The sequence below is a fragment of the Littorina saxatilis genome, linkage group LG7 (assembly GCF_037325665.1).
Source record: "Littorina saxatilis isolate snail1 linkage group LG7, US_GU_Lsax_2.0, whole genome shotgun sequence".
NCBI classification, from domain to species: Eukaryota; Metazoa; Mollusca; class Gastropoda; order Littorinimorpha; family Littorinidae; genus Littorina; species Littorina saxatilis.
The window spans coordinates 19953325-19981039 of record NC_090251.1 but is presented as its reverse complement, the minus strand read 5'-3'; the positions used below and the strand labels follow the sequence as shown (position 1 = coordinate 19981039).

Here is a 27715-nt window from a genome sequence, read left to right as displayed (position 1 = left end):
AACGAAACTGTTCTGTACAATGTTTGTTATCTCCTAGTTTTGGCGAGTTTTTGAATAGCGTTTGCAACCAGTTGCCTTTAAAAAAAATGGTATTGCACAATATGCATAACATAGGGCGTCGTTGCACCGAAACTGTTCTATTCCATTTTTTTCTCTGTCTGTCTCTCCTCCTGTCTGTCTGTCTGTCTGTCTGTCTGTCTATATGTCTCTCTCTAGCTAGACAAGAAGCTCACCTGGAACCCACACATCAAAGAGGCGGAGAAGAGGGCTACGAGAAGACTCTCCATCATGAAGAAACTGGCTGGCACAAAGTGGGGAGCCAGCAGCAACATCCTCAGACAGGTGTATACGGGACACGTCCGCCCTGTGATGGAGTATGGAGCTGCAGCCTGGGCCACAGCTGCGAAGAGCAACACCAGCCGGCTCAACAAAGTGCAGAACGCAAGCATGCGCATCATCACAGGGGGACTGAAAACTACGCCCATACACGCCCTTGAAGCCACCACCAGACTCCCTTCCCTGGACCACCGACGAGAAGAGAAGGTCATCGTGCAGTACGAGAAGCTGCAACGACTCCCCTCTCACCCAACACACCAGCACACCCAACAGCTGACGAAGAACAGGCTGAAAAGAAGCAGCTTCAACCATCTGGCCAAGCAGCTAGAGAGAACCCAAACCAGCTTCCTACCACGCACCCCTGAAGAACAAGAGCCCCTCCAAGACGCTGAAGAGTGGAACAGCCAGCTCAGCAAGGTGCTCTTTGTTACTGACATGCCAGGAGTGACCAGCAAGAGAGAGCAGCAGGACGCAGTCCTCAAGAACCTCACGCTGGAGATGATGCACCAGGACTACAACGCCTCAGTATGGACTCACATCTACACTGACGGGTCCTCAGATGGTGCCATCAAAAACGGAGGAAGCGGGATCCTGGTACGCTACCCAGACGGACACACCCTTTCAAGATCCCTGCCTGCCGGAGAGCTGTCATCCAACTACCGGGCAGAACTCACCGCTCTCAGAGAAGCAGTTAGCCTGGTCAGCGAACACCCACCCTCTCACGCCGTCTTCCTGACCGACTGCAGATCCGCCGTCCAAAGCCTGCAGTCGCCCAAAGAGCAGCTGGAACGAGACACCCAGCGTCTTCTTTGTACTCTCTCCCAGAGCACAAACGTCGCTGTCCAGTGGATCCCTGCTCACTGTGGCCTCTCAGGGAACGAGGAAGCGGACAGACTGGCCAAGACTGGCAGCCATCTGGAGCAGACAAGACCAACAGTCTCTTACAGTGAAGCCAAAACCCTGGTGAAAAGACACTACCAAACCACCTGGAAAGCCCAACACAGCCTGCCATCTGATGATCAGATGCCCAACTTACAGCGCCATCAGCAGACCATCCTCTTCCGCCTACGGACTGGACACTGTCGACTGCGTGCCCACATGCACCGCCTTGGTCTGTCGCACACACCGAACTGCCCGTGCGAAACAGGCCTACAGACCCCGGAGCACATCCTGCAGACCTGCCCGCTCCACCAGGAAGCCAGAACAGATCACTGGCCCCAAGGTGCCACACTGCAGGAGCAACTCTGGGGCACCAAAGACTCCCTGGTCCTGACCACTAGCTTTATTCAAGCTACAAAACTTGAAGTCTGACCTGAGGCCAAAAATCCTGGAACGCCGAAGAAGAAAAAAAGAAGTCTCTCTCTCTATCTCTCTTTCTCTCCCCCTCTCTCTCTCTCTCTTGAAAAACATATCAATAAACACATCCTTTCTCACTTTGAGAACAATAAATTGATCCATGATAATCAATCAGGTTTTAGGCAAAAACACTCATATCAATTAAACAGCGCTTATTAGTTTACTAGACCAATGGCTGACAAACATTAATAATAATCAGTTCTGTGCTGCTCTATTTGTTGACTTTGCTTTTGACCTAATTGACCATAAACTCCTTGTCAAAAAGCTTAAGATTTATGGAATTGCAACAGATTCCATAAACATTTTAACATCTTTCCTGTCAGACAGACAGCAAAGTACTTATCTGAAACAATCTTTCTCTTGTAAGCAAACAGTAAGGTTTGGAGTACCACAAGGTTCTATTCTTGGTCCATTACTATTTTCTATATATATAAACGACCTACCTCTATTTGTAAAATGCATGTGTGAACTATTTGTAGATGATACTACATCATTCATTCTAGTCACCAAGATCTTATTAAACTAGCAAATATCCTCCAAGAAAACATTGATCGATTACTTGAATGGTCAGAACTAAACCATATGTCACTGAATCCAAATGAAACTAAAAAAGACAATGTAACATCTGGATTTCCGACATTGCTAATACGAAATCAAGATGTTACCAAAGTTGATAGCCATAAAGTCTTGGGAACAACCATTGACAATAACTTGTCTTGGTCAAAACATGTAGATACACTTTGTAAAAACACATCCAAAAAGTATTTCAGTTATCAAAAATCAAACACTTTCTAGACCTTCGCACAAGAAAACTGTTTTTTCAGGCACATATTCAGTCAGCTATTGACTATGCTTCCACAGTGTGGGATTCTGCAAGTGCAAATACTTTGAAACACTTGGGCAGTTTACATAGACGAGCTGTTAAATTGATTATTTTAAAAAATACATCTCTTTCCATGACTGATTATAAACGATTGCAAATTTTTCCTATCAAAGATAGATTTGCATATAACAAAGGTGTGATGATGTATAGAATTATGTCAGAGTGTGCCTCAAATTTCAAAATAAATTATTATAGAAAATGTAACAAATTAATTACCCCAACTCCAAGAATTGACCTGTACAAGTCGAGTCTATCATATAATTATTCTGGAGCAATTCTGTGGAACGCCATTCCAAATATAATCAAACTACGAATTCATGAAACATCATTCAAGGAATATTACATGCTGTTTCTTTTACAAAACTTATAAGAAATATTATCAAGCAGCTGGCAAAATATAACTGTACTCTGTGATTATATTGAAAAACATGATTATATAATTCATGAAGAATTTTTTTAATTTTAAATATATTTTTTTTTATACAAACACATATTTCTCTGTTATATATAATTTTCAAGCATTGCTAAAGAATCACAATGCATCTTAAAATGTCTTATTGGTTCCTTGACATGTTAAGTATGGTAAATATGTCATTTGTTAAACTTATCTTTTATTTCTTCTTGTTTGTTACCCCTCAATGGACGAGGGCCGGATGAAAAAAAGCATGTGTACGTTGCTTATTCTGTCACATTCGTAAAATAAATTTAAATTCAATTCAATTCAATTCAACTCTCTCTGTCTCTCTCCTTCTGTCTCTCTCTGTCTGTCTCTCTCTCAGTCTGTCTGTCTCTCTCTGTCTGTCTGTCTCTCTCTCTCTCCCACTCTCTCTCTCTTTCTTTCTCTCACATAATGTTCCTACATATTTAAAATCACATTTCAGACATGCCACAAAAAGATGTCCCAGAATCTTATCCCCCCTATCCCTCGTCTAGACTTGTATAAGTCAAGTTTAGCCTTCTCAGGAGCGTCTCTCTGGAATTCCCTACCCCTACAAATCCGAAATGCCTCTTCTGTGAAAACGTTTAGGCGTCAGTTCCATTCCCGCTTGATGGGTAAATAGAACACTTTTCATGTCTGATATTTTTGTGCTTTTTGTTTGGTATTTTGATTTGTTCTTTATGTGTATGTATTGATAATTATATACTATATGTACATACAAATGATTGTGACAATTCCTCCACACTTTTTCCCCCTTTTGTCATCAGTTGTTTTGGATATGCAATGCGTTATTGCAACTGTGCTGCAATTTCCACACTATATTGTTTTCCTATTTTCGAGTGTGTATAAGAAACTATGTCACACGCTTTCCTTCTTTGCCACTACTAAAGCAAACGTGTGCAAGATTGTATGTTATCCTACAACATACGTGAGAGAGACACCCGTGAGATAATAATCGTTCAAATCACACGTGTGTGTATCATGTAAATGAGGTCATGTCAAGCAAGTCTGGCAGGGACCTGTTTTTCCACTGCTCATGATGCCAAAGTCACCGAGACAAACGTCATTATAGAAAAAAAAAATTGCGCTCGCTAATTACCCTCGATGAATTTTTTGAACTAACACGTCACGCCACACTTTCAGAGTGACGTTTCTTTGCTTTGACGTAATAGATTGCACGAGGCTTTAGAAGAGATCGAGGTTCCAAAACAAGCGTCTTCAATTTAGCTGCCCCGAATGCAGGACATTTTCAGTAAAATACACGTAAGTACAGTATGTAGGATAAACAGAATACTACATGGCTTGCTGTATCGTACCAGATTTACACTCGTTGCTTTTTCAAATAGTGAACAGCTCGCTTTCGCTCGCAGTTCAATATTTAAAAAAACAACTCGTGTAAATCTGGTACGACACAGCAAGCCATGTAGTATTCTCTATTTACACGCTTTGGAGCATGTGCAAGAACGGATTCAAACTCGAAATTGTCCCTCCAAAAACCCCAAAATGCACACACGACTTTTATTTCTCCTGCTGTTATCGTTTCTTCTCTTTACAAATTCTTCAACGCTGAGAATACTGAAAACGGCATCCCAGACGACAGTACTGTTTCCATACGCGAATTTAGCTGCCCTTGGAAAGTGGCTCGCTCAGGAGGCCTGTTAGTCTGAATCTAGAAGGACAGAGTTCTGAACATAGATGACAAAGATCCCGGAAAGAACAAACATTTCGCGGATGCAGACACAGAAAGACGTCATGAAGATTGCGATGCTTCAAAAGATACAGACTGTGACGATGACTGTGACGTCATTCACATATACCGAGACGTCATTTATAGTTGTTCGGTCACTTTCGTCAAAAAGTAGATCTCTCCACAATGGCTGCTCCTGTGTTTAGGTTTATCAAGCGTGAGTACGCAAAATGTGTTTGTTCTCTCCTCTGTTGAAGCTGTGAGACATAATCGCCATAAAAAGTTGATAGAATAGGCCACGGTCAAAAGATCGTGTAGGTTACCTAGCCCAAAGTTAGGCTAGGATAGCAACTGATCAAAAGATCAGACAGCCTAAGTACCAGTCTGATAACATAACATAACATAACATAACAACAACATAACGAGCTAGTCGTGTGACAGAGAGTTTTCTTGCACACTCGACTGCTGCTGTTTCACTCCGGCTAAAGCCGTCGTGAAACATCTACAGTCTCGTGTGCAAGAAAACTCTCTGTCACACGACTAGCTCGTAATAGCGGGTAATAACCTTTTTCCTTACTATCTATATTATTTGCGTCTGTATTACGTGTTTGTATAAGGGACAGGTTGTAAGATTAGGCTTTGCCTAAAACCTCTATCCTTTGATAATAAAGTTCAGTTTCAGTCTCTCTCTCTCTCTCTCTCTCTCTCCCCCCTCCAGGCTCTCTTATTTATTTGTAAGGATAGTGAGAACCGGACGTTATTCAGTGCACTCAATGGCTAATCACGTCTTAGTGTTCTTGTTTTTCTTTCCAAAAACAGTCAACGGGAGAATAGGGACAGACATCAAGTTCTTGATTCGGTTTACTAGTGCGCCTAGCACCATTGGCGTAGATATGAAAATGTCCCATTACAATTCCATTCTGCGCGTCAAAGGGCCCGCTGGGATTACGTACCACTGCGCCACCCTACGTCTACTTACATCGGAGTATAACATTCGGATGAAGCAAAGCAAAGCGCACGCACGAACAGCTGAGTGTCTCGGGCTGTGATTGACTGTTGACCTCACCTCGGCATGGAAACAACAGTTGCATGCAGGCAGCTTCAACCCTTTCTTTTTTGCCTTTCTCTTTTTTTTTTCTTTTTTTTTTATCGGGGAGCATCCGTCTTTATTGATCTTTTTTTCTGTTCTTTTTTCCTGCTTTTTATATTAATGTACAGATGAAAGTCAAGATTGGATTTTTTGTGAAAGCATTGGACAGTTTCTTTACGCAATTAAAACAAAATGAACACAGAGACAAAAACCGGTTGTTGCAGTTGAATGCAATTCAGGCCTATAAAGAAAAAGATTACCTAATAAAAAACAAAAATTAAAGATTTTAGCTCCCAGCGGCACTTGAACCCAGAGCGCCGGATCGAATTTCCAAATCCGTAACCACTGCACCATGCTACTCGTGTGAAATATACGTGATGATAAGATGTAATATGAGTTATTCAGTCGTGATGGTTTGAAAGCTCGCCACCTTTGCCGAATGACTCGAGCTCGGTTTTTTTCGGTTAGTAACTGATCGAACTGTCGCTTTTGAGCCACTCTGTTTCAAGCATTTCACCTAGATTAAACAAGAATGTCACAGTTTGTGTCTATGGTGCAAGGTTTATGTGGTAGCGAAGTCGGTTATGTTAAACCTTTTTTTTTTTAATGATTGTGTATCGGTAAAACTGTTTTGGACAAAATAGGTTGGTTAGAATTTAGAGCGAACGTTCGGGTTACTGGTAAATTTGAAAAGGCAGAAATCAATCAGTGTTTGAAGAATCAAGATATAAGGTGTAGTGAAAAGAAGTTCAGTGGTAGAGCACTGGACTTGTGATCGGAAGGTCGCAGGTTCGAATTCGGGCCGGGACGGACACGGGTCAACTTTATGTGCAGACCCAGAGACGGAAACCATGTCCCACCCCCGTGTCATCACAATGGCACGTAAAAGACCTTGGTCATTCTGCCATAAGTGCAGGTGGCTGAATACACCTAAACACGCAGACACCTGGGTAGCGCGACTCCGTTGCTGCTAGCTTTTCACTGGGAGGAAGCGACCCGAATTTCCCAGCGATGGGACAATAAAGTAATGAAAATGAAAGAAAAGAAAATGAAATATTAATTGGTAAAATGTGTGTCCGAATTTTTACAAAAGATAAATTGTTGTACTTTGGTATTTGTACATTTTGTTTGTCCTCGTTAATTGTGAACAGGATGTATGTTTATATAAAGTTGGAAGTCAAGATTGGATTTGTTTAGCCTATGTGTGCATGTGTGTTAGACATAGACATAGAACACTGTATTATCTCAATTACGAGAAACTCGGGTGTGGTGAATCATAATAAACAACATAAAACGTAAGAACATCAATAAAATATCGAGGCACAAATACTCAGCTCATAATAGTGTGTGGTAAGGGGGGATGGGGGGTGCACACACACACACACACACCGTCGAACACACGCACACACAAACACACACACGCACGCACACACACACCATCGAACACACACACACCGTCGAACACACACACACACACCGTCGAACACACACACACACCGTCGAACACACACATAACATCGAACACACACACACACACGCGCGCACGCACTGACAGGCAAACAAACGTATGAGGACGCACAATTATACCCGCACGAATGCACACACAGGCAGGCAGGCACTCGCACAAAATACATACAAACACACACACACACACACACACAGATAAAGCAATGACAAAATAAATAGCAGAAACTTACTTTTCAACACTCGAACACACACACACACACACACACATAAAGCAATGACAAAAACAACAGCAGAAACTTACACTCAAACCCACACACACACGCACACAAATGCACACACACACACACTCACACAACGAGCCCATTTTTCATAGAAACACAGTAACCCCCTCGTATAAGCGGGAATGAAAGAGTGGTGGCCAATGACCCAGAACAAACAAAAGTCAAAGCTGGCAACTCAGGTTTGTATTCAGGGAAATTTGCACGAAATTTATTCCTTCTATTTTCTCTCTTTGGGACTTTCATTTGTGTCAGCTCAGTTTGATATGAAAAACTGAAGAAAAGCCCTGCCTTTTTGCACTGAGAAACTGTGGAAGTAGCGTGTTTACTACTGGGTCTGGCCCTCATTTACTTCCTCGTTAGCTTCCAAAGTAAACTCTTTTTTCGTCCCATGCATGCGAAAGTGAGGATGTACTTCCGATCTCGCTCAAAACATTAGAAGTAGTCACAAACTACCCTGAGTTACTTCCTCGCTTTGCTTCGAAGTAAACCCTTTTTCCGGCCCATGCATACGAAAGTGAGGCAAGTACTTCCGATGTCACTCAAAACTTTGGGAGTTGTCGCGAACTTCCCCCATAAGCATACGGACCCAGATGAGTCCGAAAAAGACCACTTGATTTTGCTTCTGTCATTGAATATACGGGTTATCATGTGTCACAACGATATGTAATTTGCATTCAATGATCTTCTGGGACGAGACTGAATCGACAATTTCCGGAATAACTCCGTCAGGGGTTTTATGGGCTGTGAGTTGTGCCTGGATACTTAAAACAAGGGGGTCAAACATTGTGACTGGGTCAGATGTCACGTAAGCCATTCTGGGCATAACAGTAAAAAGTTAGCTCCCCTGTGCATTCTTTGCAGTGTTGGAAATGGCATCCTCTTCTGTCAACCATATAAACATGGGTGCTCACTTTTCAAAGCAGCCATGATCTCTGGCCTCTGTGGAATGTTCTGCCTGCTGAAGGTAAGTTGGTAACATGTAATTAGTGTAAATAAGGCTTTCATGGGAGTCCTCATGACCAAACACACATTCCTCTCTCAGTATTTGTGTCAACAAAACAATCCATAATTGTATGCTCAAAGCAGCCGATTTCATTTTTATTTGTGGTTTCTTCTTTTTTCTGAAATCTAGCATATGCCTGTTTCAAAACATGCCTCAGAATAAAAATATGTGAACACATAATGTACATGTATATAACCAACCACTAACAAAAGCAACAGACTTTACAAAAAAGTAATAATACTGAAAAGGTGACATACTGGGACATTCTAGTGGCGAAAAAAATAATGATCTCAAGTACATTGCGTAACTGAGTGTTAATAAAATACAGAACAGAAACAAACCCAACAGAGCAAAATAAAATACTAATTCATCGAGTACAAAATAATTGGTGCAACATCTCCATTTATCCATGCAATTAAATGCATACAATTAAAGCTGCTCTTGTTTTGTTCCGGGCTGCTTCTGTAAATTTCAAAGGGGCTTCAAGCCGGCAAATACGGCTTCTGTTCCCCTTCAGATGATTACAAAAGCAAGGGATACCATATTAAGCCTAAAAAAAGTTGTTTCAGATGTTCCCAATGGGCTCACACAGCCCCGGTCTCACAATTTTCATTGTCTCCAATTCTCTACCTCACTTCCTGACCCACCTGTTTAAAACCTTACCCATGAATGTGCCTCACAGCTTTAGACGCCAGTAAGGCTTTTAATTGTCACAGTAAATTCTTGTTCGCTAGAATTTTGTTTCCTATGTGAGGCCCGTGATGTGAACACTGGAAGGTTTACTACCAAGCAGAATGGAAACTGACCAACTCCCTTCTATATTCCCAAAGAGGGAGAGATTTGGCCTCCAATCCATGACAACTCAGCCTTCTTCGGGTGATTAACAAGGGGAACATCACAGAGTACCGCTTATTTTGGGCTTGATGATGTCTCTTTCTAAAGTTTATTCAAACAAACGTGAGTGCTTTGCAGCTTTTAGGCAGCTAGAAAATAATATGTACCCACAAGTTTGTTGTCATCTTCAATGGTCACACTTCAAAGTGACTTTTTCCACAACCATGCTGCAAATGTTTCCCCCCTAAGAAACATTGCCATAACTTTACAATACAATTGTGCCATTCATGTACTTCAGTTCTCAAATGCGTAAAAAATGACTGCGAAAGTGTTTCCTTGGGAATCCAATCCTCAAATGATCATGACATTGGAAAGTTGAAAATGAAGCCAGTTTAGTTGGGTCATAACGCAAGTCAGCCATGTTACTCCGGTTTTAACATTCATTCTTGTAAGACCTCATTTTCTAAGATGTTTTGAGGTCTTCAAAGGGGCAGCACTAGTACTATAAGATGTTTTGAGGTCTTCAAAGGGGCAGCACTAGTACTATAAGATGTTTTGAGGTCTTCAAAGGGGCAGCACTAGTACTATAAGATGTTTTGAGGTCTTCAAAGGGGCAGCACTAGTACTATAAGATGTTTTGAGGTCTTCAAAGGGGCAGCACTAGTACTAGTTTTTATCCATGAGAAATTGACTGGATGGCCAAAAGCTAGTGCAATGAATATTATGCCTCACAGAGAGCAGTAGATCTGTTCCCGAGGGAACACATAAACACATGAGCAATTTTTCATTATTCGAGTACAGATTATGTCAACCACATCTTAAACAGCATCCTTATTGTGCATGGATAAAGAAGCTAGATGTTGTGCTGCTATTTTACATTGCATCAAAGCCACACTTATCCTTATGTATGCGCTGTAAAGTGGGGTGAGAATGTATCCATCTCCATTGAAAACAATTCTACTGCAAAACTTGGAAAGTATAAAATGTTCCTGCACGATCCACAGTTAGAGACTCATCAACAGATGATGATAAACTTGGTCTCAACGAGGCAAAAGAAGAAAAAGAGAGACTTGTGTCACTGAGCTACTTAATGATTCTAATTTACCCAAACAAACAGTTGCTAAATGTGAGATTAAACAGCCAGTCAGGGTATGTGATTTATCCTTAGTGGATGATGACTTTATTCAGTTATTCCACACACACAAAAAATGCCACGGAAAAAAAGTTTTTTCTGTGGAATAACCAAAGTTTTGTCATCATCCGCCGAAGCATCGTTTTTTTTCCGCAGCAAAACATTGAAGCACATGTGTTCCCTCTTCTGAGAAATGGACTCGTTAAAAATTCGGCGTGGCTCGGGAACTGACAGTTACCAGTAGCTCTCAAAATAAATGTCCCTTATTTCACTCTCGCAATCAGCAGGTGACCAAGAGGTGGGCTGAAGAAACACATCCTGGTGACAGGCACCGACTGAAGGAAATAAATCGAAAATTTCAATAATAAATTTTCATTTGATTAATATACTTACCCAATTCTCATAAATGCATCGACTTCAATCTCACATGCTAGATGTCGAAAAACTACTCAAATTACCTGCCGTTGCTATGCCCTGAACCCACTTGGTTACCCATAGCCCCCCGCGCACCACGTGAGCGCCGGCATCCGGAATAATCATTCGAGACTTCTCAAAAACCCGTAGGAAATTAAGTAGCGGGGATGGATGGGAGGGTATTAACTATGAGAATTGAGTAAGTATATTAATCAAATGAACATTTATTATTGAAATTTTCAATTAAAATACATATTCTTACCGCAATTCTCATAAATGCAGATTGCTCCTAAAGGAGGAGGGACTTAATTATGTCCCTGAAAGAACCTGTCCTGCAGAAACTAACGAGGGCAAAGAAAGGCCTCGTCAAGTCAAGAGCAGGAGATGTCCAGGAGGTAAAAATTAATGAACACGTCATCAGACCTCCAAAGAGAAGATAGCAAAACTACACCTCTTGTGAGAGTCAATTAAGAGAAGTCTAAAGAGATAAGAACATGAGCTTTAAGGCTCTTAGTTCCAATTGACTTAGAGCAAGTTAGAAAGGATTTTAAAACTCTAACCAGACAGTTAGAAAATCCAAATCGCCCGGAGCGAGAATCCTCCCGAGAGGAGGGAATCAAATACCAGAGGAGATTGACCAGGTTTCTGATTCAAGGAAATCTGGCCGAAAAGCCGTGAAAAAACGGAATTAATATGTTCCAAGGCTACATCCTCCGGTAACCCCAATAGCGCATGGGTCTCACTGCCCTTCAGGGCTGAGAGGAACAAAGTCCTACGCGTTAAGTCTAGCAAACGAGCCGAGAGTAAGGGCTCAAAATGCCAAAGAACGCAACCATTCCAAAACTAGAAAAAAATCCCAAAAAGGAACAGGGGTACGCCTCTAAACCTCTTAAAACAAGGTCCTTTGATCATGCCCGCAAAAGCACCATGAACATCGATAGAGAGGCCTATTTGTTTCAAATTAGCTGAGATAGCCGAGACGCCTGAACCTCAGAGAAGAGACCAAGCTGCCCCGAGCCGATAAGAAACAGAGGTGATTAACCACCTGGATTGAGAGAGGGGCGCTAAGGAGTTGCACCCCCGCTCTATACACCAATTGGCCAAGAAGGCCAATGAGGGGCATACACAGAGAAAGTGGAGGACCTATGTGCTTCATGCACCCAGACCAGAGTCATAACCCACGATCTGTAACACAAACAGCACAAACTCCAGCCCTGTATGCAGAAGGCCCAACCTGTGTGCAAGCCCTGAGAGGACCTGCTGAGCGAGTCGGCCCGATTATAGAGACGGCCGGGGAGATATTTCCCTGAGATATTGACTTGGTGTGAAAGGCACCAACTCAAAATCCCGTAAAACTCTGTCTGACAGGGAGCGAGAACTTGCTCCTCCCCGCTCGTCCACATAGACAGCGACAGAAGTAATTTGTCCGTATGCAACCGAACATGCCTGCATATAGCCAAAGAGAAAGGCTAGTAGACTGAGAGCTACTGCTCCTAACTCCAGGCAATTGAGATGCCAAAGGAGTTGAGTCTACGTTAACTGCCCCAAGACTGTGACTGCCAATGTAGGCTCCCCATCCGGACAGAGATGCATCCATGAAGTGGTCTAAGTCCGGAGGGGGCAAAGCTAAGGAAACGCCCTAGAGGGAACAGCATGGCCACCGATTCTATCTGCCAGAGGATCGAGGCTGCTGTCATGCCAGCCTGGCAGTGATAAGAGCCTAAAGACGCTCTATCCTCTCCTGTGAAGGACGAACCTTCCAAGAGAAAGTGTCGAACGACATGCCCAGGTAGAAAAAACTATGGGAATGGGGACAGCTCGGATTTTGCCTGGTTTACTGAGAACCCCAGGAAAAAAGCCTGGTTCAACACGATCTGAATGTGCAGCTGGCAAGCTGATGACCCTGATACAAGATCAACCAGCCACCAAGGTACGCCCTGAGACGAATACCTCTCTGTCTAATCAGAACACCCAACTGACAGTCCACCATGATAAAAATCCATGGAGACAGCAACAGTCTGAAGGGCCGAGCCCTGAACTGAAAACACCTGGTGCCTCCAGCAGAAACGGAGCCACTTCCTGTCTGCAGGATGCATAAGGCAGGCTCGTGTGAGAGCACAGAGGAAAATCTCAGCAAAAGCTGAAAACTCCAAACCATGCCATCCCACCTCCTCCAGAGAGGAGAGGGAGGAGTCACTGAATCGAAACCCCACTTTGTGACCGGGAGAGCATTAATGCGCTGCTACTTGACCTTGAAAGAAGGGTAAGACTGAGGCTTCCGAGTTAGGGTATAACAAAAAACCCAAACAATGCCTGTCCCTTCCTTCCTGTAGCAGGTGTGACAACGAACCCTTGCAAAAGAAGGAGATCACACCAGGTGAAGACAGTGTGGGCACACTGCCAAAACACCCTCTCTCTCTGTGGTCTGTTTGTGAAGCAACAAGACTAGCTCCGCTGGAACAGGAAAGGTAGCCCGTGGCAACGAAAAAGTCTGGATTAGATTCCGAGACTTGACATTCCAACTATCTTCTTCTGCACTAAAATTGAGAACGAAGTATCCCGAACCTAGAAACCAGCCACTGGCTAGCAGAAGTAGGAGCGGGACCATGTGCATGAAGCAGCGGGAAAGGTGTAGGCTGGAGACCACTACCCTGAGGTGCGGGTCAAGCCAAAAGCTGCGACATGAGGTAGGCAATCACAGGAGACCCAACAAATCAAAAAGATTGCGAGTCAGCCCGCGTAGACCTAAGGTCATCCGCGATAGAGGGGGGAAGAGAGACACCATGCTCTGAATCCTCCACCCCTTCCGGGAAATATTAAGCTGCCCCAACAGCCGCTTTTGCATAGCGAGCCTACCAGCAGTAGGCAGCGCTACCACTCTTCCTCCTGCACAACGGAGTCCTATCCCCACCCGCCGCTGTGTCAAAACACCAAGGCGGGGAGGCGGGGGAGGCAGCGCACTAAAACTCCAATTGATATGCATGAGTGAAAGCGAGCTTTGTCTGCCCAACAAACCACACCGCTAACCTGCCCCGAGGGGGGAGAGGGGTGGGTATTTGGTACAGCGCCCTGCCGAGAAGGAGGGCGAACGGGGATACAAGACAAAACCGAGACCGGTCAGTCAAGCCCGCCCGCTGTGAGCTTTTCTTTGTTATACCAGACAAAGCCGAGAGCGGACAGCCAAGCCCGCCCGCTGTGAGCTTTCCCTTCAGTTAGAGAAGCGTCCGAGCGCAAAGAAGAGGTCCGACAGATCAAGCCTACCCATCTCCTCCAGAGAGGGGATAGAAGAATCAGAGTCGACCTCCCTCTTTTGCTGAGGGTTGTTTGGGCAACAAGGCAACAAACTCCGACAGAATCGGGAACGTTGCTGAAATTTCCTAGACTTGACGCTCCAGTCCACCTTCTTCTGCACCAATGGAGAAAAAGAAGTGGTCTGGGCACTTGAAGCCGGCCACGGGCTTAGCAGAAGGAGGCGCTGGACCATGCGCATGCAACAGCGGCAAAGGAGTAGGCGAAAGACCGCTCCCCTGCCTAGCCAAAAGTTGTGACATGTGGTAAGCCACGGCGGGAGACTCTACAAATCAAAAAAGATTGTGAGTCCACCCGCTAAGGCCGAAAGTCATCCGCAGTAGACGGGGGGAAAGCGACACCTTGGTCTGAATCCGCCACCCCCTCCGGGAAATAAACCGCTGCCACAGAAGCCGCTTTCCTCATAGCCTGCCTAAACACAATAGGCAAAGCTACACACTCTTCCTCTTCCTCAGAAAAATCCGAGTCCCCACCATCCATTGTGTCACTGCACAAAGGAGGGGAGACTGGGGAATGAAAAGCGTGCTCCGCCCCACTTGCCAACCACCACCACTCCCCACCATCCATTGTGTCACCGCACAAAGGAGGGGAGACTGGGGAATGAAAAGCGTGCTCCGCCCCACTTGTCAACCACCACCACTCCCCACCATCCATTGTGTCACCGCACAAAGGAGGGGAGACTGGGGAATGAAAAGCGTGCTCCGCCCCACTTGCCAACCACCACCACTCCCCACCATCCATTGTGTCACCGCACAAAGGAGGGGAGACTGGGGAATGAAAAGCGTGCTCCGCCCCACTTGCCAACCACCACCACTCCCCAGCCCCAAAGGGGAAGAGGAGTAGACAGCCGGCACAGCACCCTGCCGAGAAGGAAGGTGGACGGGGGCACTGAACAAAGCCGAGACAGGCCCATTGTTCCCCAACCGCTGTGCGGGAGGCTGGCCCCAGTCAACAAAACCAGTCTGATTAGTTTGAGCCACCCCGCCACCCGCGTGGGGAGGGAGGTGGCCCGTCACAGCAGAAAAACGACCCCCGAGAGGGGTAAGACGGAGTGAGAGACGAGACCGAACACGGCCGCCCCCACCCGTCCACCTGCTGGAGTCCCGTAGCCCCACCGCCCACCCACCCCGAGGGAGGAGGGGGGCGGTTGCCGGGCGAGGACAATAGCGGCATAGACTGATCCTGCCCGGAGGGCGGGAAAGGGTGGCCACTGACACAGCCCCCTGCCCCCATTGAGGCAGAGTGGGAACAAGCCCAGGCTGAAGTCCTGTAGCCCAACCGCCCACCCACCCCAAGGGGGGGGGGGGGGGGGGGCGATTGCCGGCCGAGGACAATAGCGGTATCGACTGAGAAGACAGTCCAACAGCGCCCACCTGATCCTGCCCGACGGGCGGGAAAGGGTGGGCCACTGACACAGCACCCTGCCCCCATTGAGGCAGAGTGGGAACAAGCCCAGGCTGTGACTTACCGTGCCCCCCCACTCCCCCTTCCAAACGGTAAGGGGGCTGCATGCCCGACTCAGCTGTGCTAAAAGCAAGGAGAGCGGGCAGAGACAGGCGGAGAGAGTGCTCGTAAACAACCCAGTACTACCAGAGGCAGAAAGGGCTGAACCGAACTGGCCATTTGCACTAGACCACGGTGCGAAGCAGGAACACCCCCCAACGCACTGAGAAATACCGGAGGTAATCAGAGTGGTCAGAGGCCCCCCCTCCTGAAAGGAGAGGGTGCTCGCGAACAACCCTGAGCCACCAGAGGCAAAAAAGGGCTGAACCGAACTGGCCATTTGCACCAGACCATGATGCGAAACTGCCAAGGAGTACGCCGCCACAGTGGGCGGGCCGATCGTGCCTGAAACAGCTGAGAAATAAACACATATTTCATCGTTAAGACCCCCGAAAGTGGAAGACACTGACTGGTTCTCCTTGAGAGGAGAGGCGGGCTGGGAAGAAAAAACGAAACCTTATCCGCACGAATAGCTACTACAAAAGAAGTACTACTCGAAGGGTCGACGACCCGCACAGAGATTTCTAAATAGGGCTAGCAGCCTTATTCACTTCCTGCCTCGCACTAAGTTACTGCTTGCTATCGGCCATCTTGTAAATGGCCGAAAATCGTACTCCACCAGAAAAGTAAATTTCTGAAGCGGCTGTAAACAAGCAGCTAACAAACAACAATGGAAAATTTTTAAGTAAATTTTCATTTGATTAATATACTTACCCAATTCTTATGAATGCATTGACTTCAGTCTCACATGCTAGATGTCGAAAAAACCACTCAAATTACCTGCCCTTAGTAGGGTGGTAACCAAGCTAAAAGCGACCCCATAGCCGTTGCTATGGCCTGACCTTGCTCAGTTACCCACAACACCCTGCGCACCACGTGAGCGCCAGCATCCGTAATAATCATTCGAGACTATTAAAACACCCCAAGGATATAAGACAGCGGGGATGGATAATATAGGGTATTAACTATAAGAATTGGGTAAGTATATTAATCAAATGAAAATTTACTTAAACATTTTCCATTAAATTACATATTCTTACTCCATCTCTTATGAATGCAGATTCCTCCTAAAGGTGGAGGGAACCTACTTATGTCCTTGTAAGGACCTGCCCTGCAGCAACTAAAGCCGGCAATGCACTGGAGCCGTCTAGCCGCGTGCAGGAGATATCCCGAAGATAGAAACTGATGAACACATCGTCTGATCTCCAGTAAGCCGTTTGCAAAACTTCGCCTAGGCGACCAGAACGCAACACGGCAATAAAGGAAGCCCAAAGTCTGTTCCTGAGCTGTTGGCAAACTTCGCATAGGCGAGAGGAACACCACCAGCCAGAGAAGAACACCAGACTCTGGACTCCCTAACGCCTGAAAAGGAATAGAGGGAGGACTGAACGCCCCCCCCCCCCCCGCACCTTGTTCAAAAAGCACCATTCATAGGACTGTCCTATGAAAGTAGCAAAGCCTCTAGAGAGACAAATAAAAGAAGCCTCTTTCACCCACAGTGTAAAGAGACAAGAACCTGAGCTAAAGCTCGTGGTTCCAAATGACTGTAAAGTCAAAAAGGGATTTAAAAAGTCTTAACCAGACAGTTAGAAAATCCGAATCGCCCGGAGCGAGAATCCTCCCGAGAGGAGGGAATAAAACACCAGAGGAGATTGACCAGGTTTCTGATACCCCAAAAACTGGCCAAAAACCGTGAACCAACGGAACTAAAAGCCCTAAGGCTACATCCTCTGGTAAACCCCAAAAACGCATGCGCCTCACTGCCCTACGGGGCTGAGGCCCAGAGTAAATAGAACAAAGTGCTACGCGTTAAACAAGGGGAAGCCTCTAAACCTCTTAAAACAAGGTCCTTTGATCATGCCCACAAGAGCGCCATGAACAACAGAAGAGAGGCCTATTCGTTTCACAATAGCTGAGATAGCCGAGACGCCGGAACCTCGAAGAAGAGGCCAAGCTGCCCAAAGCCAAAAAGAAACAGAGGTGAAAAACCACCTGGCTTGAGAGAGGGGCGCTAAGGAGTTGCACCCCCGCTCTATACCCCAATTGGCCAAGGAGGCCAAAAAGGAGCATACACAGATAAAGTGGAGGAACTATATGCTTCATGCCCAAAGACCAGAGTCAAAACCCATGATCTAAAACACAAACAGCACACCTCCAGACCCGTAAGCAGATGGCCCAACCCATGTGCAAGCCCTGAGAGGACCTGTTGAGCGAGTCGGCCAGATAGCAGAGCCGGCCGGGGAGATATTCCCGTGAGAAAATGATTTAGTGTGAAAACCCAATCAGAATCCCTTATACTCTGTCTGACAGGGAGTGAGAACTTGCTCCTCCCAGCTAGTTCACATAAGAAGCAACATAAGAATTGCCCGAATGCAACAGGACATGCCTGTAAATCAAGCCAAAAAGAAAGGCTAGTAGACTGAGAGCTACTGCTCTTAACCCCAGGCAAAAGAAAAGCCCAAGGAGTTGCGTCTACATCACAGCCTCAAGACTGCAATTGTCAATGCAGGACCCATCCAGACGAAAACGCATCTATAAAGCGGTCTAAGTCCGGGGGGAAACAAAGCTAGGGAAAACGCCCTGAGCGATCCAAAAGGATTCCAGCCACCTTCTCGCGTGGAGGAACCCACTCTGGAGGAGGACCCTCATGTCCCAGACCTGTGAGGCCGAGCCCCCCAAAAAACTTGAGGAAAGACTAGAGGGCCAGCATAGCCATCGATACCGTCCGACCGAAGATCGAGTCTAAAGACCTCGCAGAGGTCTGCTCTCGTGCCAGTCTGGCAGTGAAAAGAGCTTAAAGCCTCCCTATTCTCTCTTGTGTGAAGGACAAACCTTCCAAGAGACAAAGTCGAACAGCATGCCCAGGTAAAAACCTGGGATAAGGACAGCTCGGAATTTTGCCTGGTTACTGAGAGCACCAGGCAAAAAGCCTGGTTCAACACCATATGAAAGTGCAGCTGACAAGCTGATTGACCTTGAAAAAGCTCAACCAGCCCCCGAGATAGTCCAGAGACCAATACCCTCCAGAAACCGAGCCCTTTCCTGTGTGCAGAAACGCAAAAGGAAAGCTCATGTGAGAGCACAGAGGAAAATCTCAGCCAAAGCTGATAGTTCTAGCCCATGCCGACCCACCTCCCGCGGAGAGGGAGGAGACACTGAACCAAAACACCCACTTTGTAACCGGGAGCGCATAAACGCGCTGCCAGAGGTCCAATAAGGAAGGGAAAGATTCCAGCTTCTGAGTAGGTTTAAACAACCCCAGAAAAAGCCTGACCCTTGCTTCCTGTAACCGGCGTGAAATCAAACCCCTTGTAAAAGAAGGAGATCACACCAAGTAAAAACAGTGTGGGCCTAGAACGTCACCGACGAACTCCTCTGCTCGGTGACGACCCTAGCCCAAGCTGCCAGCAGCCTGGCTAAGGCCTTATCCAAGGCATCCTCCCTAACCCAAAAGAGAGTTCAGGGAGGATAAGATTGCCTATAAGAGAGCACAGAAGAGAGTCTCAGCCAAAGCAGAAAACTCTAAACCATGCCATCCTAGCTCCTCCAGAGAGGAGAGGGAGGGGTAACATCATGAAACCCCACGTTCCCTGTGGTCTGTAAGCGAAGCCAGGAAACTTAAGCCCCTGGCACTAAAAAAGTCCGGATCAGACCCTGAGCCTGAAAATTCCCTGCTATCTTCTTCCGCACTAAAAGTGAGAACGAAGCAGCCTTGAAACCCCAAAGCCAACAGTACCCTGCGTATGAAGCAGCGGGAAAGGTGTAGGCTGAAGACCACTACCCTAAGGTGCGGATCAAGCCAAAAACTGTGGCATGTGGTAGGCAATCACCGGAGACTCAGCAAATGAAACAATTGCGAGAAAGCCTGTGTAAACCCAAAGTCATCCCGGAAGAGGAAGGAAGAGAGACACCCCCAACCTATCCGGGAAAAAGTAAGCTGCAACAGCAGCCGCTTTTTGTATGGGAAGCCTACAACCAGTAGGCCGCCCTACACACTCCCCCTCCTCAAACAAGGAGTCCGAATCCCAACCAGCAGTTGTGTAAAAACACAAAAGGAGGGGAGGTCGCGCACTAAACACTCCTGCCGATAACACCGCCAAGAGTGAGAATGAAAAGCGTGATCAGTCTCTGACTGCCAACCCAAACCGCCCACCTGAACAAGAGGTGGGGGGAAGAGGGGTTGGTAACTGGCACAGCTCCCTGCCGAGAAGGAGAGAGAGTGGGGGAACAAGACAAAGTCGAGCCCGGCCCGCCTTACCCCACCCGCTGTGCGAGAGAAGCATCTCAGTGCTAAGAACCAGACTACCTGGTTTGAACCACAACTCACCCCAAGTGGGGAGGGGGGTGGTCCAGCAAAGCCGTAACCCCTAGAGGGGGGGAAGACTGAAATAGAGAAACGGCCGTAAACGGCCGATCCTCACTCGTCCACCTGCCGAAGTCAAGTAGCCCTATCACTCACCCACCCCTAGGAGGGGGGGGGGGGGGGGGGTGACCTATGCTGGCTAAGGACAATGACCACTGGCCAGGCGAATTACTGTAGTCCGAGTCCCCACAAACCATTGTGAACACAAAGAATGGGAGACTGGAGAGAAAGAGTATGTTCTGTCTCCGCCTGCCAGAGCAACCGCTCACATCCCCAAGGGGATAGAGGGGTAGACAGCCGGCACAGCACCGTGCAGAGAACAAAGCGGAGCAAAGCTCATTGTTCCCCGACCGCTGTGCGAGACACCCTGCAGAGAACAAAGGAGAGTCAAGCTCATTGTTCCCCGACCGCTACGCGCGACAAGCGCGGGCAGCTAACACAGCCACCTGCCCCAAATGGAGCAGAGAAGGAGTATGTAACATAGCCTGGAAAGGCCGTACATAGCACCCCCACTGTGAAGAAAAGCCTGAGCCACCCCATGCCCCAGATGGGGAGGGGGGTGGCTTGTCACAGCAGTAAGAGCGATGGAGAGAGACGAACCAAAAACGGCCGACCCCCACCCGTCCCACTGCCGTAGTCCTATAGCCCACCGCCCACCCACCCCGATAGGGGAGGAGAACGATTGTCGGGCCAGGACAATAGAGGCACAGACTGTGAAGACAGTCCAACAGCGCCCACCCAATCCAACCCAGAGGGAGGGAAAGGGTGGAATGCTGCTCCAGCCCCCACCCGATCCTGCCCGGTGGGCGGGAAAGAGTGAGTCACTGATACCACCCCCACCCGAACGCGCCCGGAGGGCGGGAAAGGGTGGGAAGCTGAACACAGCCCCCTGCCCGCAAAGAGGCAGGGTGGGAACAAGCCCAGGCCGTGACTTACCGTGCCCCCCTCACGGTAAGGGGGCTGCATGAACCGACTCAGCCGTGCTAAAAGCAAGCAGAGCGGCCAAAGCAGGCGGGGAGCAGGCCCCCTCTCCCTACGGAGAGAGTGCTCGCGAACAACCCAGTCTACCAGAGGCAGAAAGGACTGAACCGAATTGGCCATTTGCACCAAACCACGGTGCGAAGCAGGAGCGCCCCCCCTATCCCCCCCCCATTTGGCGGGGGGCTGCGTAACACTGAGAAGTACCGGAGGTAATCAGAGAGGTTAGACGCAGGCAGGGAGCAGGCCCCCCCTCCTAAAAGGAGAGGGTGCTCGTGAACAGCCCAGAGCCACCAGAGGCAAGAAACAGGCTGAACCGAACAGGCCATTTGCACTAGACCACAGTGCGAAGCTGACGAACGAGAGGGCGGGAACCGCCGATCGCGCCTGAAACAGCTGAGAATAAAGACACAAATCATTGTTAAGTCCCCCCCAAAAGGAGGACATTGACTGATTCCTCTTACGCAGAGAAAGGGGAAAGAATAGCCACGCGGCCACCCCCCCCCCATCAGTCGACACCGACGACGATCCAACAATTCAGTCTATAAGGAGCCTAAAGGCTGAAGGCCCCGGCTGATTACCCCCACAGGGGAAGCGAGCTGTGAAAGAACTGAACCCGCCCTCGGAGGGATAGGAACATCAAAAGAAGTGCTGTTTGACGGATCTACGACCCGCATAATAGGCAAAATCAAAGTTCTTAGGCTTACTCTTAGGTTTAGTTTTCTTAACCGGGCTAAGAGCCTTGTCACCTTCCAGTCTCGCGCCAAGTTTAGCTTTGTTGTCGGCCATTTTAAGACCGGCGAAAAACAGTCACCCAGAACGAAAAACTTCTGCGTGCCTGTTCAACAGAAAGCTATCAAACATAGAAAACGGAAAGATCTCACCAAAAGGTAGATGGACAGGTAGACCCACAAGAACCAGCTAGTCTCACGGACGAGCCGGCATGCGAAGGCCAAAAGTGAGTGACAAAAATCGACACGTCCACCGTGTGTTGTCGAAAGTCGAGAATGATTATTACGGATGCTGGCGCTCACGTGGTGCGCAGGGTGTTGTGGGTAACTGAGCAAGGTCAGCCCATAGCAACGGCTATGGGGTCGCTTTTAGCTTGGTTACCACCCTACTAAGGGCAGGTAATTTGAGTGGTTTTTTTCGACATCTAGCATGTGAGACTGAAGTCAATGCATTCAGAAGAATTGGAGTAAGAATATGTAATTTAATTCAATTCAATAAAAAGGACAGGTCTCACCTAAGGAAAGGCGAACAGGCAAAGGCCCCCCCAAGCCCGTATCGTCACAAAGACGAGGGCTAGGGAAAGCCAAGTGAGCAGTCGAATTCCGCACGTCTGACGACTATGTCGTCGAAAATCGAGAATGATTATTCCGGATGCCGGCGCTCACGTGGTGCGCGGGGGGTTATGGGTAACCAAGTGGGTTCCGGGCATAGCAACGGCTATGGCGTCTATTTTTTTAGCTTGGTTACCACCCTTTCAAGGGCAGGTAATTTGAGTAGTGTTTCGACATCTAGCATGTGAGATTGAAGTCAATGCATTTATGAGAATTGCGGTAAGAATGTAATTTAATGGACGCATTACTAGCTGTCCAGGGAGGGATGAGAAACATTGTATCCATTCTTTTGTACCATTACGACTTGCCTGAATTTGATCACACTGCTGGAGAAATAGGTTGACAATCGGACATGCAACAAGACCTCACATTGGCTAACAAAGTGATACTTTGCAAGACTGGCGCAGGGACTGTATAAGCAATGGCAGTTGAAGCAAAGTCAACCGTTTCTTTTCACCATTCTACTTTAAAGAAACGGGACCAAATTAAGATACTTTAATAGAGAAGTCTAACCATGATCATTACAAATCAAGCAGAACATGTTCTTTCTGTTACTTCCTCTCAAGTTCTCCTTTAGTCTGACACTTTAAATCATCTATTTTCTTCACAGTATGAGAATAGTGTGTTATGAAAGATCAATGGTATTCATTTGAATCAGGTCCATAACCTGACAAAAGTCCTGTGACCAGACCTAAATTTGAATCTATCACATATAAACTGACACAAAGGTACCCTGAAAATGTAGTGAACACAACATAATATGGCACAGATAATTCTATCCCAAAAACGTTTACATGTTGGAAGTATCTGGAAAGCGTCTGGTACACCTTCAAAGGTCAATGCATGAACACAGCAGGTACTGTTTTCTTTTGTTCCTTCTTTTTGAATGTTGGAAGTACCTGATGATGCCAGGACAAAGCAATGCCAAGCAATCTTTATATCTCTTTTTGATGGTTCTGACGTCTCATTGGTCAGCTAGTTTTAATTTCTGGCTTCAAATTCCATAGTTACACCAAACAGAGAGTGAGCAATCTCTATTTAACAGTATATCTTAATGGGCTTGATAACATGACATTAATATATATTACCTGCTCACTGCTGGACTTCAATGATATGTATAACAAATGCATTCACAATGTCTATGTGGTTAGCCTGCCAATGAACCACCATTCATATCGCTTTTTCAGTCATGCAGGAATCTCATTTCGAAGGTGGTCTTAGCTGCAGAACAGCTCCACGACTTGTAAGTGATTATTACCATGTTCTGTGGTTAGAGTTTAGAGGACAATTTAGAGAAAACACTGGATTGTTTCACCGAGAGCAGTCACATGTGTACCCCTTCCTGCTGTAGTTTGACTTTCAGGCAGCCAGCCATTGACAACCTCAAGTGTCTTTTTGCACAAATAAAACAATTGGATGGAACACACTAAGTTTTTTTTCTTCTTAAATTTGTTTAGGTAGTCAGTGCTATATTTTGGTTGAATTCCTCTAAAACAAAACTGAGCTATTATTTAGTTCCTAAACTGGCAACATGCAGCTGGGACCTCCTTCATAGAAGTGCTTCATTTGGTCAAAACACCGGTATCAGAATGCGGAATAAGTTTGAGATACTGTTAGAATAAGATCATGCTTTAACTTCAGAAGTTTTTCAAGTTTTAGTCATTTGCATTCTATGCCTTTCTGTGTGTATGCACCTCCAAGCTGAGTCTAGAAAGTTCTCCCAGAGCACTTCATTCCCATACTTTCCAGACATGTTTCCAAAACTTTTATTTTACTTGTTTGTATTGTCACACGACTTCGCAGTGTTTTAAAAACACAAGTGTTAGATTAAAAAGTCTAATACATCATTCCCAGCTACTGTATACTCTCCACATACAATACCACTTTAAATGTTCACTCACATCATCCGAAAGGCTCTAAATCATACAAAATGAAAATTAAATAACACACATATCAGTGTGCAGCACACACACACACACAGCTTTGAAAAGGTGCTTGTTTCACTTTTTTTCTCTCTCAAAACTTTCTACCATTTACATGATATAAATATTATTCTCCACTATAAGGAAGAAAATGAGAACATTTCATGTAAAACTTTAAATGATTGTAGCAGAACGAAGTTCACCATATTCTAAAAGCGTTTTAACAAGAGCAGAGAGCAAGGTTTGTCTACCAAAGTATGTGCAGACCTGGGAACCCCAGTTTAGCACTTGGAGTATTCTCAAACAAACTTGGTGTATTTTCAGAAAAATTAGTGTGCTCCACACAGCATTTGAACATCCATGATTCAAACATGCTTCACACGCGACTGTGGCACTTACCAAAACATTTAAAACAAATGCTTCTTCTGACAAAAACTGTAATCATGTGTAAATATACTGAATCGGCTTCAGAATGCGCTTGTGAAGAAAAGAAGTCTAGGAATTTGTCTGGTCGTATTTATTTTTGTCCACTGACCGTACTGATCGCATTCTAGACAATCATGCGTACAAAATACGGTGAATAAAATATGGGTTCCCAGGTCTGTATGTGTGTCTGTCTGTCTGTGAAAAGCATTTTTCAAAACCTGCCAAACGGATTGTAATGAAAATTGGTACAGACATTTCTGAGAGCATTTGCTTGAAACCTATTTTGCTTTTTTTTTTAATGGGGCCGTTTGATGACGTCATATTTGCCCCTTTGCAAAACTTAAGGCGGCACTCTCATGTCTACAGTTTTTCATCAATTTGTTTGAAATTTTCGTTACATGATCTTTGACTTAGTGCGGACTCTGGGACTGCATTTCAGCTTGGTTCCTTAAAACTACGTTAATGAAGTGTTCACACAAAATTAGCCGATTTTGTTGATTTCCTCCTAAAAGTCAATATTTGAATCACAAAGGGGACATCATTGTATTATGTATTGCCTCCTGTATCCAAAAATATATAATTTTGTTGTGTTTGATTGAAAAATGGGCTTAACATTCAGAAAAAGTTCAACAGCGACTTTCTGTATTGTTGGAAGAAGACACATTTGCTTAAAATGCAGAAATTACTTGAAAGGAAATAATACATCCAGCCTGTATTGATTGTACACTCTGTTCCGCAGATCAAGATAAGTATACTCATATCAAATCTGGAACACGCACATGACATCATATTGAAAGGCGAGAGATTATGACATCACCTTGCGACTTTCTTTCCCCCAAACACAGTCAAGATTTTGCCTCAAGCTTTTTCTCTTTTTTTCTCATTACTATCCTCTCTCTCTCTTTCTTTTTCTCTTCATAAAAAATTATCTTATCTTATCTCATCTTATCTATCTGTCTCTCCCCTTGTTTAATAAAGAAAGTTTGCTTGAATGAATGCAGTAAATAATAAGCATGCAGGAGTAAATAAATATCGACCGGTGGTTGGATACAAGCTCCTGTGGTTTAATCATTCCTCAGGGTTCTTGTTTTTTATTGCAGTTAAAATCAACACCGTTTGTCAACTTCTTCCTAGAATTAACAATTACTGAATAGTTCTGCTTAGAACTACCATAGTCTCAATCAGTAATATCAAAATTCATATTCCTTTACCAACATAAAATAGGTAAATAAAAAAAAACATGATCATAAATTGATAAAGAGAACCCCAATGTAATCAAGAACAATAAAATGAATAATGTGCTAAAACACTGTCATCACAGAAGTGTTGATGTTTTACGCCCTCATGGCAGAGCCATTAGAAGAACGGGGCAAGCTCAAGGGAAATCACTCTTATTGCTAACAAAACATTGTCGAAAATACGGGATGAATTTTAGTCAAAACTCATGGGTCTGGTTACGGGCAAGTGTGCTGTTGTGACTACTAGGCTATGCGCAAAAATTGTCAATATCGAGTCGAGACATAAAACTGTTGGTGCACCGATAATTTGGTCGCCGGATAGTCAGAAATCTAAAAGAGAAAATCCTGTGAACTTTAGCCAAGAAAAACGTTTTGCTTTAGAAAGAGTGCACCACTGTGATATTCACATTTACAGATGTTTCATCTCTCGAAGGAACAGAAAAAAACATGTAAACCTACCTGTAAACGGGTCCGTTTGGGAGGAGAAAACAACCTACCCTCTCAATCAACCAGTACACACTGAGAGCCACGAATGCATATGGACGAGACTGCTTCGGATCGATTTGCTTTGCCTGCTGATGTGTTAATTCTTTTTCTTTCTGTAAATTGTAAGCAATCGGGGAACTTCAAAAACACGATCCTCCGTTGCTTTGTGCAAAAGAGACTGCTTATGAAGAGAAAGAGTGACACTAGCACGTCACTACATACAAATGACGTCACTAAAAAAAGCGTCCTACTCACCCTATTGTCTGGTTTCCTGCCACAGGTACATGAGACTAGGGGTGAGAAACCAGAAGAAAAACTGATATTTTGCTCCTATTCGTATATCTATAACAAGAAACTGTTCACAAATGTGGCGCTTTTGATAAGCTCTTTCCAATAATTTGCATAGAGATATACATTTAGTTTTACACATTACATGCTCATGGAGAGGACAACCAGATTTTTGAGAACTCTTCCCAAATTGGCTCGCATTTTGTTTTTGAAAAAAATTCATACAAAATCACTTTCTGTTCATCTATGTAATAGCACCATTTGAAATTACCCTAGAATGTGAAAAGTTATTATTTTTGAAAAAATAAAAATGGTTTCTCCATGGTTTAGCCAAAAATGTTTAAGAAAATGGGTTCTTTTCAGTCATCTTTGCTGATAAAACCCACAGGCGCTTTTTCATGTGAAAATTATCATTGATCATACTCATGAAACCAGGATGTGCACCTCTTTCAGGGGGGTCTAAACAAATACCAGTCCCCCGTTTCTTTAAGGCGAGAATTGGCAAGTGGGACGAGGAAATATCGTTTCTTGGACAATTCTTGCCGTGAGGGATGCTAGGATTCTCGCCGCGAACACTAGGTAGCTTTGGGCTAGGTGAGAAAAAATGGCGGCCACACAGCTGCCAATCCGATTGGCTGTCCATGACTGTTTACCGATCAGTGCAGACGACCCTTTCAGTATCAACCAATGATGTTTAATTTTTGCGTAGCTGGCCGCCAAACAGTTTCATATACACTCTCGCCTCCTAGCTAACGCGAGCGGGTAGCAGCAAGCATATCTCGCTTGAAAAAAACACGCGTCCCTGCAATATTCTTAAAACACTGGATTTTGTGATGTGATTTAATTGTCTTAACTGGGTGCCACTGTCTGTTCTCAGGACATATTTTAAGTGTTCTTTTTCACAATTTCCTCTGCCTAATATTATATCTCAATTTAA

General features: G+C 45.4%; 1 protein-coding gene across 1 annotated transcript; it reads left to right on the top strand.

Annotated features, from left to right (window-relative positions):
- Window positions 1-288: 288 nt before the first annotated feature.
- Window positions 289-18272, top strand: LOC138970145 (uncharacterized). Its single transcript, XM_070342629.1, has 2 exons — window positions 289-1299; window positions 18180-18272. Exons 1-2 carry the CDS (start codon window positions 289-291, stop codon window positions 18270-18272), a joined length of 1104 nt encoding a protein of 367 aa, XP_070198730.1.
- The last annotated feature ends 9443 nt before the right edge of the window (window positions 18273-27715 follow it).